At 29.8% G+C, this 12,932-nt stretch overlaps 1 protein-coding gene across 2 annotated transcripts; it reads left to right on the plus strand.

Annotated features, from left to right (window-relative positions):
• Window positions 1-1,211: 1,211 nt before the first annotated feature.
• On the plus strand, window positions 1,212-8,308 carry LOC140006326 (cytochrome P450 CYP72A219-like). 2 transcript variants are annotated; one of them, XM_072048150.1, is made up of 5 exons: window positions 1,212-1,584; window positions 3,521-3,738; window positions 5,676-5,920; window positions 6,045-6,426; window positions 7,704-8,308. In XM_072048150.1, exons 1-5 carry the CDS (start codon window positions 1,308-1,310, stop codon window positions 8,127-8,129), a joined length of 1,548 nt encoding a protein of 515 aa, XP_071904251.1. In that variant the 5' UTR covers window positions 1,212-1,307; the 3' UTR covers window positions 8,130-8,308. The 2 variants fall into 2 exon arrangements, with proteins under 2 accessions (XP_071904251.1, XP_071904252.1); XM_072048151.1 differs by having other exon boundaries at window positions 7,688-7,989.
• The last annotated feature ends 4,624 nt before the right edge of the window (window positions 8,309-12,932 follow it).

Below are 12,932 nucleotides of genomic sequence, written 5' to 3' on the forward strand. Positions count from 1 at the left end.
AGTTTTTTTAACAACTTTAATTACAGTAATTTAAAAAAATTTCTCAAAATTTTTAAACTATACATTTCAAAATATCCAAAAATTTATACACTTTAAAAATTTTTTCTATAATTTCTACAGTAATTTACAGTAAAGTTTTAGATAAATACCCAAAATATTCACTTGCCAAACGGGACCTGATTCTTCATAGCATACCTTGGCTGGTCGACCTCAGTGGAACAAGGAAGAAAACCATAGAGATAAAGATTCTCTTTTTTTTTTTTTTTTGAAGATTATGATGATAATTGCAAAACATATGCTTGAGATCTTTTACTTTCACTACTTTTATTTCAAATTACACTTGAGACTCCATGAAAAACTGAAATTTATACAATTGTTGAAACTTGGGATTTCTTGAAATATGACCTATGCAACGAGTGACACGAGAAGTCAGAAAAAAGGAAAATGAAAAGAAATAGTCTTGATTAGTGAACCTATGTATTTTTTTAACCTTTGTAGACTCCATAAATAATAGAGTCACAATTACTTTGTCCTATGTCCTTACACAGGCGACAACAGTAAGGCCTGCCCCTTCCCGTGGGCACCTAACTAACCCCTGTAGTTACCATTTCGACAGCTTAATAGTTGCGAGGTTTAACTTCAACCCCGTCATACACCCTATACCCCATGCATTAGGACTCCCTGTCCTAAATCTCCCGAACAAACATTTTCAAAGATTAAGGTTGCATCATTATCATCAATCTCCTCAAACAAATTTCATATGAGATAAATTTTGTTACTTGTAGTATTGGTATTGCAGTTTTTGGTCTATATACTTATATTTAACACGTCAGATAATTATCATAGATTTCTCACATGTATTGTTAAATAATTTAACTTTGAAAAACCTTGGAATTGTTGGGTTAAGGCAGAGGTAAAATCTTGCATATTTTCAATTGTGTCCTTTCAATTTCTCATCAGGCCAACTAAAATGTGGTCACAGGCTACTGCTAATATTCTTTAAACCAAAGTTAATTTTTTCCATCCAATGAAATAAAGTGGTCCATAGTGCAGCAAAGATTCCCACAGGAAGAGAGCAACAACTGCTCAAGAGGCAGTACTGCAATGTGATTGATTAATGCACCACTAGATGGTAATGGCAGGGAGAAGAGGGCTATAAATTGACCTATAGCTTCCTTTTTCTCGGCAAATCTCTCTCTCTTTCTCTAAGCGTGTGTGTATTAGTCAGTTTGTGTTCAGGTCTTATACATCCGAGTGTTTTCGAATTTATAGTATTAAATTCAAATTTCAGGAGCACAATAGAGAAAATGAAAACCCCTTTATCAGTTTTAGTCATTTTTGTCTTGATTATGCTGCTAATTTTTTGGGCAGCAAGAACTGTAAATTGGGTATGGTTGAACCCGAAAAGGATAGAAAGATGCCTTAGAAAGCAAGGTTTCAATGGAAATCCCTACAGGCTATTATATGGAGACACCAAGGAGATTGGTAGCATGATTAAAGCAGCCAACTCTAAACCCATCAAATTATCTGATGATATTCTTCCTCGCGTCTTGCCGTTTCAACTTCATCTCATCAAAACATATGGTAAGAAATCTCAAGAATTTGAACTTGGTTAATGAATAAAGAGTGCAATTCTTACTTGTGTCGGTACTTAATTTTCATTGCAGTTCTCTACAGTAGATGGAGTTATTGTTTATTAATTAAAAAATTCATACATTCCGACCATATTTTGTTTTCCCTTTTTTCTGTTCACTCCATATTATGTAAATCCATTTCAGACTAGCTACCATAGTTTCGTGTCTAGGCGCCCTCAACAATTGGTTTTTCTTTCTCCTTTTTTTTTTTTTTGCACATTACCTCCAAGTCTTCATGGAAAACTATCTCACATAACTTTTAGCAACAGAAATTACAAATTTACATGTATATATTGTATCAATCTATGTAGAGAATCTTTATTTCACATTCTAAGCTGGCCATGCAGCCGCAATTTTAAGGGCTTATTAGAATTTTATTTTCCAGGTCGTTGGGTGACTAAAACTGCAGTGTTTATTCATCAAAGACTGCCCTCAGGGGCTGGGGCAATGGTTAAATGGGCCTTCAAGTATGAGTTATTTGAAAACAAATGGAGAATATGTTTTGAAAAAGTCTAAATGCAGGGACATAATATATGTGAAAAATTTTGCTAAAAAAATATGTTTGAAATGGAAAAATGTGCTATGAATGATTGAACTGGCTACAGAAATTCATTTAGTGGGAGTATTATTTGAACTACTGACATACCTCCTTTTTTACCTTCCAAGGAGCAATAGTGATGCTTCTATAAACAATAGTTTGGTGGTTGTCATGACCTGATTGCAAGACATCAAGATCCTTCTTGCCCTGGATTCTCCTTTGTTTTTTTTTTTTTTTTTTTTTGGAATGCGTTTAAAGGTGCCCTCTTCATCTTAGAACTTACGACTATCAAATCAAGTAGTTACGCCAATGTTGAGTGATAAACTGTCCTAGTGACATGGCTCCGTTAGTATCTTCTGTTGTGCCCTGATAACAACTGCGGCAAATTTAACATTAAAAATACAGCTTAAGATATATTGAAAATCCCTACCTGCGTTTGATCTGCATCCTTGTGTTGTCACATATGGTGGTTGAAATTTTGCATCTTGATGGGAATAAGTAATTAATAATCTAGAGTGGTCCACCTATTTAATTCCCATATATAGTTTCTGATTTTTAACTTCTCTTAAGATTGGATTGTGAGGCTGTGTAGTATATATGCTGGAATTTAATGTGTTTATAATACAACCTAATCTTGATTAGAGACAAGGTTAGACATATATATATTCAGTCCTAGCACCATAGCAATATGTTGTAGACATAATTAGGACAAACTGTAATATGTGAAGATAGCACTTGAGCAATGCTTCAAGTTGAATTTTTTCCGGCAGTACATCTTAATCTAACTAAAATTCTAATGCTGCCAGTATTTAGTGTCAAAAATACAAAGAAAGGGAGATATCCCGGGAAGAAATGGTTTTCGCTTTCATTTTCAGCTGTTTCTTGATTGCAATCGGATTGTAAGTTAATAAAAGCCACAACTTGTATATAAACATTTTCTTGAGGGCGCATTTTGTATTTAAGTTCTGCAGCTGCCACCAAAATGTTAGCCAAAACTGACATCAACCCTTTGTTTCTGTAATATTCTTGCGTCCAGTGAGTATAGTATTAACTACTCAAATATCATTGCAAGATTAGCTCATGAAACGTGACCAAGTTGCTATTCTTATGAATGACTAATTGATCTCAACAGAAGCCAGTTGCAGTCATACTTGCAAGTAGCTTTAAACTAAAGACAAAAATCCTTGTTTCGGTGATTTTCTTCAGTGCACCTTCTTTTTATAGCTCTCAAAGTTTCTCTGTTTGCAAGAAATACAACGTTCATGCATAAAATATCAAAATGGTGAAGATTTCTTTTCAATTATTGTCACAATAGTAAAGAGACACTGACGTGAGCAGGAACATGCAGGTGAAAAATCATTCTATTGGGTTGGTCCAGTGGCAAAGGTGCTTATAATGGACCCTGAACTAATAAGAGAAATATTGACTAAAAATGTCATCTTCAAGAAGCCAATTCCCAACCCACTGGCCAAGTTTCTAGTAGCTGGTTTGGCAGGCTATGAAGATGAGAAGTGGGCTAAGCACAGAAAGATTGTCACCCCAGCTTTCTATGTGGAGAAGCTCAAGGTAAATATTTTCCTTTTCATTTGGTCGTAAATTGATTCCATGGCATCACTAATAGGGCAGAAAAAAAATACAAGAGTGGTCATCTGGATTTTTTATTGTTATATTCTGCTTGAATAAGAAAACAAATGAGCAATCTTTTCTCAAGTATCTGGCCTTTGCGGTTATTTACTCCATAAGCTCAACATTTTGCTATGCTTAGACTTAGGTTCCGTTTAATAAAATGAATCTGAATTCTGAAGTCTGAATTCTGAAATCTGAATACTAAAACAATTAATTTGCTCAATTTTAAGCACTGAAAAGAAATTTATAAATGTCTGAATTTTAATGCTAAGTTTATTTATACAGTTTGATAAACATTTAAACATTTATAACTGTATGTTTAATAAGTTAAATTTGATAATTTTGCCCTTATATCTTTATATCCAAAAAAGAAATAGAACCTATGATTTAATTAGATTAAAATTATTAGGCATGAAAATGACAATATTTATTTTTAAATCAAAATAATATAAAAGCTGAAATATATTATATGAGGAGTATGGAGAAGATGTGAAAGTCATTAAAAAGGGAGAAAAGAGAAATAGAAAACCCTGAGAATCTGAGATAGAGAATACCAGATTGTTTAATTAGACAAGAATTTTAAACATAATTAACAAATAAGGGTAGATTTGGTAGATAAGATAAGGTAGTTGAAGTAATTCTATTAATTCTTATTAGAATTAAGCATTCAATTAGGATTCTTGTGTTGAAAAAAATACACACAACTTCAGCACTACTTAACAAATTCAACAGATAGATTTTCATTTATAAAACACTCAAAACATCTGAATGTCTGAAAAAGTTCAGTTTCAGCACTTTTTAATGTTATCAAATAGACCTTTAGTGGTGATGCTTAAAGAAGATAACAACGCATCTCCAGCAAAGCTAAAGTATACTATATCAGTTGAGCAATATATAGGTTACTACAACCAAAAAAGACCAAATTTAGACAAAAGACAACATAAAAGGTTTGTATGGATTGAAGGTTTGTTGGAAAAAATTTTTAGGATTATTTATTATAGTACTATTTTAATGTGATGTATGTGAGATAAGAAAAAAAGTTGTTGACAAACGCGTTTTGTGGATAATAAGAAATTTTTTTTCAATATTTGACAAAAACAAGGGACAGAAAGAAATTTTCTCTTATAGGAGTTTAGAATTATTAAGAGCTTAGTAGATTCTATATATGATACTTAACTAAGAAGAAATTTCTGAATTTGTATATTATAATCCAAATAAAATGTTCCAATAAATCAAATTTTGTTAGAGAAAAATAAATATTAATAACCTAAGTAGATTTTACAATGTTATGCAAGGCATGTTTTTTTCTTTGCTCTACCCGTTCTGAAGTTGCTTACAAGTAAATGCATTGGAAAAGCTATTAAAAAACCCTATGATAATGCACTTCTTTGATAGTTTTGAGAAGGACAAACCTATTTGGAAAAGTGAAACATGAAAAGATACCATCCAAAACCAATAGGAATTTTGCTTAAATTAATTAGTTAAAAACAGAACTTGAAAACTAATTAGAGTACCTTAGAAATACTTCTAGGCTTAGAAAACGTATACAACTAGCTTAGGGGGAAAATAGCCTATTCAGCCCTTCCAATTAAGTAACAGAATCATGATACAAATTAAGTCATTGCTCCTAATAAGAGAAAAGGTTGGACAGAGGTTTTTTTTTTTATGAGAGTTTGATATATAAATGTGAATACCACATACATACAAGAGAAGCAAAGCCACTTGTCTAGTAATTTTTTTTACCTAAGTAATTAGTAGTAGACCTTTCAAAAGGATCAAATTTCAATTATCTACAAAGCAAAGATTTCTAAACGTGATTACATCTTTCACTTTATCAAGAAATTGATAACGATTTTCTTCGTGTCAATTTTGTGCAGAACATGCTGCCTAAAATGTACTTTTGCTGCAATGAAATGATAAGGAAGTGGGAAACTCTATTAGCAGAAAAGAGTTGTTTGGAGTTGGATGTGCAGCCTCATTTTGATGATTTAACCAGCGATGTGATTTCAAGAACTACATTCGGAAACTGCCACGCACAAGGAAGAAAGATATTCAAGCTTCAGAAAGAACAAGCAGAATTAACTGGCCAAGTTTTGAAATCAGTTTACATTCCAGGATGGAGGTGATATTGATTATCATGCATTTATCTGTTAATTAAAAACAGCAATTTTATTCTTTTAGAAAAAACTTATTACTGTTTTTCTCAAGGCCTCTAAAGGATAAAAGTGTTAATTTGCTATTTGCAGTTTTCTACCAACAAAGAGAAACAAGAGAATGAAAAAGATCAACAATGAACTCCAAGCTCTTTTTCTAGATATTATAATGGAAAGAGAAAGGGTCATGAAGCTAGGAAAAGATGATGATGACAACCTGTTGTCTATGTTATTGAAATCCAATGCAAGAGAAATTCAAGAGCAAGGAAAAAAGCATGGTTTGAGTACTGGCGAGGTGATTGAGGAATGCAAAACATTTTACTTTGCTGGCCAAGAAAGTACCTCAAATCTGCTGGTATGGACCATGGTTTTGTTAAGCATGCACCCACATTGGCAAGTTCATGCTAGAGAAGAGATTTTGCGAGTTTTCGGGAATAACAAACCAGATTATGATGGCTTAAACCGCCTCAAAATTGTAAGTATTCTTGTACCTTCAACTTTCCTCAAACGGTAACTAGATTTTCTCAATTCTCTGATGTAGAATTACAGTGACAAATTTCATGAATAGAATTCCATTATCAAATTACACAGATTTTTACACATCACCACATCTTTTTCTCCTTGATCTTGTAAAATTATGTAGGGCTCAAAAAATCTTGTCCCCCACTTGCCCGGGTTTCCTCTCCTTTGTTACCAAAAGTAAGCACTAATTACTTGCTCCTCCCTTGACCCCAAAAAGGAAAAAAATGTTTTCAACACTATATGATTTTATATTTACTTAAGTAGTGCAAATTAACGTGCTTACCCTTTTTCTTAAATTTTTTTTTTCTAGAAGAAGAGGGGTGGGTTTTAAAAAGAGGGGAGGAAACAAGAAGATCACAACCCTCACCTCTAATTTTTGGAGTTTCAAATTTAATCACTAGACTAAAATCTTTTGTATATGTTATAACTCTATCCCTATATCAGTCCAAGCCTCTTAACATCCTAGCAATTTTTATGTGAAATTATTTTTTGACAATATTCTTTTTCATGGATTAAGGTTCCGTTTGATAAAATTGAATCTGAATTCTAAAATCTGAATACTGAAACAATTAATTTGCTGAATTTTAAACACTGAAAAGAAATATATAAATGTCTGAATTTTAATGCTAAACCTATTTATACTATTTGATAAACATTTATTATTGAATGGTTAATAAGTTAAATTTAACAATTTTGCCCTTATATCTTTACATCCAAAAAAGAAATAGAACCTATGATTTAATTAGCTTAAAATTATTAGGCATGAAAATGAAAATATTTATTTTTAAATCAAATTATTATAAAAGATGAAATATATTATATGAGGAGTATGGAGAAGATGTAAAAGTCATTACAAAGGGAGAAAAAAGAAATAGAAAACCCTTAGATAGAGAATATCAGATTGTTTAATTAGACAAGAATTTTGAACATAATTAACAAACAATGGTAGATTTGATAAATAAAATAAGATAGTTGAAGTAATTCTATTAATTCTTATCAGAATTAAGTATTCAGTTAGGATTCTTATGCTGAAAAAAATACAGACAACTTCAGCACTGTTTAACAAATTCAGCAGATGGATTTTCATTTATCAAACACTCAAAACATTTGAATGTCCGAAAAAATTCAGTTTTAGCACTTTTTAATGTTGTCAAATAGACCCTAAGCTTTATATTTAAATGTGAAATTCTTTCCATGTTGATATCTTCCTTAAGTTTCTATTAAACGCAGGTAACGATGATTTTGTACGAAGTTCTGAGGTTGTATCCACCATCTATAATATTCTCAAGGACCATCTACGAAGAAACAAAACTAGGAGAAATGAGTTTTCCTCCAGGTGTATTCCTCATGTTACCTATAATCCTACTGCATCATGATCCTCAACTCTGGGGTGAAGACTGCAAAGAATTCAAACCTGAAAGATTTTCCCAAGGCATCGCTAAAGCCACGAAAAATCAACTTTCATTCTTTCCTTTCAGCTGGGGTCCTCGAATTTGCATCGGTAACAATTTTGCTTTGATGGAAGCTAAACTTGCTTTGACAATGATACTTCAACATTTCGAATTTGAGCTTTCTCCATCTTATATTCATGCTCCTTGTTTCGTTGTAACCCATAAACCTCAACATGGCGCAAATATAATTTTGCGCAAAATATAGAAACAGTAGCCCCTAGTGGTTCTGTTCTGTAAAAGTTCCTTTTTTTTTTGGCTTTTTTGGGCCTTTTGTTTAAGAGAGTTGTAAAGTGACAAAATGAGTGGGAAAAAAAGAACTGTGAAAAATGGAAGAGTTCATCTGTAAATTTGATGTGTGAATAATATTGCAGCTTTTGTCATGAAGTGGCTAAGGGGAATGTAGCTGGTCTGGCTGCAATGGGATCGCTGATAGGGCAACTTTTGCTGTGTTGCTCCACGGTTTGACTGAGATGGCATTCTAAAGTACGAAAATTCATTTACGATTGGGCATTACTAATCATTTCATAAGCTCAAGCTAGGTTCGAAAGCACATAAACATTGCAAGCAAATTTTTCACAAACCATGTATCAATGCAAATAAGAACTGTGATGGTCCCAAGACTTTGCGCAATTCAAACTGATAGGAACATTATTAATCAGCTGCTCATAAGATGCCTAATTCGGTACTGAAATCTCTGCATTTTTCCTTTTTCTTTGCTTAAAGTCTCCCTTGTATCAAATAAGTAGACAAATGAACAAGTGACATAATTTTTCCACTCCTATTCTAACTTCATATTTTCTCTTCTGCGCCATCTTAGTACGAAAACTCAAGTGTTAACTGTCATGAACATTTTTATCTTTTGCACATAATAAAGAATAAAAGGGAAAGTGTATGAAATTAAAAAGTTGAGCATCATTACCGAAAACATTATCTGCTTTTTAGTAACCTACTACGTACGCAGAACAATTCTTATGCGCATTTATAGCTCTAGTAAACATAAGCTTTATATGGCGATAAAGTGTTTTGTAGGTTTCTTTTTATATATACATATCTTCTATAGTTGTTTTATCCAGGTAATATTTCTCTTTTTCCTATGTACAATGGCAAAAGCTTTTATTTCCCATAATAATGCTTCTATAGTTATGTTTAGGGATAATTTCAGAAACCTCCTTCAAAATTTCTGACAATTACACATAAATACTTTCTAATATCAAAAATTACACTACCCACCCCTTGATTGACATATTTGGTAACAAATCAAGTCCATGTCATAAAAAGTAAATTTAAAAATGATGAATCAGTCTTGTCAAACAATTATATTCCAAGTTTATCCCCATTGATCCTACAAGAAAATGAGTTAAAATTTTTGAGCAAGAAAAATGGCAATAAAAAAAAGAAGAAAAATTGGATAAAATTGTAAGAATGTACCACCAAAACTTGAGCCTTGGTAATTATATAGTGATAGAACCACAAGGTCAAGATATGGTGGATTTAAATTCATCTACAATATTTAATAGGAGTTTATCTACCATGCTTCAAAACAAAAAAATTATAGAACCACTTGTACAATTGCATATGCAAGTGGTACAAAGCACTATAAACAAAATAAACTAAAACAAGTCTTAAATATGATAAATAACAAGGCCATACACTCAAGTTGATTGAATACCCATAATGAGCAATCCAGGGCAAAAAAGAAACATCTTAATAGGCTTTGCAGATGATTAGGATTGTAAATGTTGCAACTGTAGCACCTTACTTTCAGTTACAGATTTAAGTTTGCCAAGCAATCCATTGAACACAAAACACCATCTCAGACTAGTTGTCCAGATGGTGAGGATTGCTAAGCTTAGGTGACTAGGTGACTATATGGTATCAGTTCCATCATGAGATTTGATGTACAAAAGATTCATACCACTACCACTGACTGCAGCTTTGTAAAATACTATATAAATTACTAATTAGATATGTAGTGATCAGCCATTAAAACCACAAGCTGAAGGAGCTACTAACATTGGCAGAGTTAGTAGTTGCATTAGTTTCTATGGTAACAGTTCTAGATATTTGAGAAGCTCCATTATTGCTTTCCACAGGGCATTTTCTCTAGAAGGTATACGTGAATGAATGAGGATACCACCAGTCCTTTTCTCAATAGTATTTCTTGTTCTTGTGGGTCTAGCCTTTGCAAGCCTTCCATTCTAACAAAAATGAATCATAAAGTGCTCTTTGTATGACTTGCCTCTTTTGAGGCAATTATGACCCACATGATTGATTCTAAAATGATTGATATCATAATTAATTGATTGACATTTTGTCAATAATTAATTAGCATCTCCCATTACATAATGATTAGTGATTGACATCCTGATTAATTGATTGACATTTTGTAAATAATTAATTAGTATATTCCATTTGCCAATGATTGATTGATATCTACTATTAATTGATGTCTTATTCAATCAGTTAAGTAATCAAATCAATCAATTAGTCAGAAAATATTATTTCAGTTATGAATTTTGGTAAGATTTCCTTGATGGAAGGAAATTCTAGGGATTTTTGTATTTTTCAGTAAGGGTCCCTAGCCTAGCTTATAAATAGCCTGTGGTATTCCATCAATTGTACACTTTTGGGGTTAGGCATAGGCTAGAAGATCCTTACTCTAAATTCTCCTTCTACTTTTTCTTCTTCTACATATTTTGTTTTGTTAGAATAGATAAGAAGAAGTCAAAGATACAAGAAGAGATCAACTTATACTTGACAACAATGGTTAGAGGTAAGTATATTTAAATTTTCGCTACGTAATACATTCATATGTACTATATTTAAATTTCCTCTGCATAGTACATTCGCATGTACATAGTTAGTTTAACATGTGGTATCAGAGCCAACCTCTAATCATGTTGTTCAGCTTATAATTTCATGATTTATTGGCAATCTGATAAAAGTTTTAGAGATTCATATCAAGTTTGAACGAATCGAATTTAATTTGTCATGGGATCTATGGTTTATTTTCTCAATAATTGAGATTTAATGACTAATCATAGATATATGTATCATTCATATGATATCTTATTTGGTTATGCAATTCATCCAGATTTTCTCCAATAATCTGGTATGATTGCAAGTAATTTGAATGTTTTTTAGACTTACATATTTGTGATTGTAAGGGTTATATGTATTGATTGTTATTATCACTATAATATAACAATTCAAGAAACATATAAAGAGTTGTTATATTCAACCATCAAAAGATTAATATTATATTAATCCATGCAAGATAATTGATTGACTTTATATGAATGGATCTAGAGGTTTATTGAATCTCTACTACCTTATTATGAATTAAATGTCTAAAGGCATGATTTCAATATGAATTTGCCTCCATGTTCCTATTGTTATTTGGAATTATGTAGTATTTTGTGCACTACATTCATGTTCATGTATCTCATATTATAATGTCAACACTAGTATAGTTGACTATATTTAAATTTCAGAGAATTTCCTTTGTAAAGTGTGTCTTACATCTGAATTATTTGATGCATGAAGTATTTTAATCACATAAAGGCTGGTGGTTAAAAAAAATGAATATATAAAAAAAAAGAAAATTATGAAATTCTTTTGCCAAAATACAGATTTTGGCTATTTTGATATCCTTATAAAGTCTTGCACACTTTTTGTTTGAGAGTAGCCATAGCATTTTAAACATTGGTGTACTACAATTTTGATCACATATAGTTTAGTGATTAAAATCAAGGGCTCCGTTTGGATTAGCTATTTTTGCGGTTATTTTTCAAAAACAGCACTGTAGCATTTCGTTTTTGAAATCGTTTTTGAAATACAAGTCCGTTTGGATTAGTTGTTTTTGGGGATGTTTTTCAAAAACTATATGAAAAACTTTTACTGTAGATGTTTGTTGTATTATTTTCAGAGGTATTTTTAAAACATATTTTTGGGCATTATTATAATTTATAATTATTATAATTTTATTTTTATATACATTTATGCATTTATAATACATTTATAAATATTTATAAATAAATATATTTATATATTCGCTAAAAAATATATAAATGTATTATATTATATATAATACATAATATAAATATATTTATAAATGTATAAGTGTATATTATTACAAATGTATAAATTATAAATGAATGTTATATAAATGTATAATTTATAATTTATAATTTATAATTTTTATATTTTTATATAAATATACATTTATGCATTTATAATACATTTATAAATATTTATAAATAAATATATTTATATATTTATATAAAAATATATAAATGTATTATAAATTTATTATATTATATATAATACATAATATAAATATATTTATAAATGTATAAGTGTATAAGTGTATGTTATTGTAAATGTATAAATTATAAATGAATATTATATAAATGTATAAATGTATAAATTATAATTTTTATATTTTTACATAAATATACATTTATGCATTTATAATACATTTATAAATATTTATACATAAATATATTTATGTATTTATATAAAAATATATAAATGCACTATAAATGTATTATATTATATATAATACATAATATAAATATATTTGTAAGTGTATAAGTGTATATTATTATAAATTTATAAATTACAAATGAATATTATATAAATGTATAAATCATAATTTTATTAATATATATTAATATTATGTATAAATGTATTAATATAATTAATATAAATGTACAAATGTATTAATATTATGTATAAATGTAAAATTAATATTATGTATATTAATATAAATGTATAAATGTATTATAAATGTATTATATTATATATAATACATAATATAAATATATATTACAAATATACATTAATATATATATTACGTATAAATGTACAATTATATAAATTTATAATATATATAATATATAATATATATTATATTATATATAATTTATATAATATATAATATTCATATAAATATATTATAAATATATAAAAATATTTTTTAAATAAAATAAAATACTTATAATAT

Source organism: Coffea arabica, chromosome 5e (genome assembly GCF_036785885.1).
Source record: "Coffea arabica cultivar ET-39 chromosome 5e, Coffea Arabica ET-39 HiFi, whole genome shotgun sequence".
Lineage (NCBI taxonomy): Eukaryota > Viridiplantae > Streptophyta > Magnoliopsida > Gentianales > Rubiaceae > Coffea > Coffea arabica.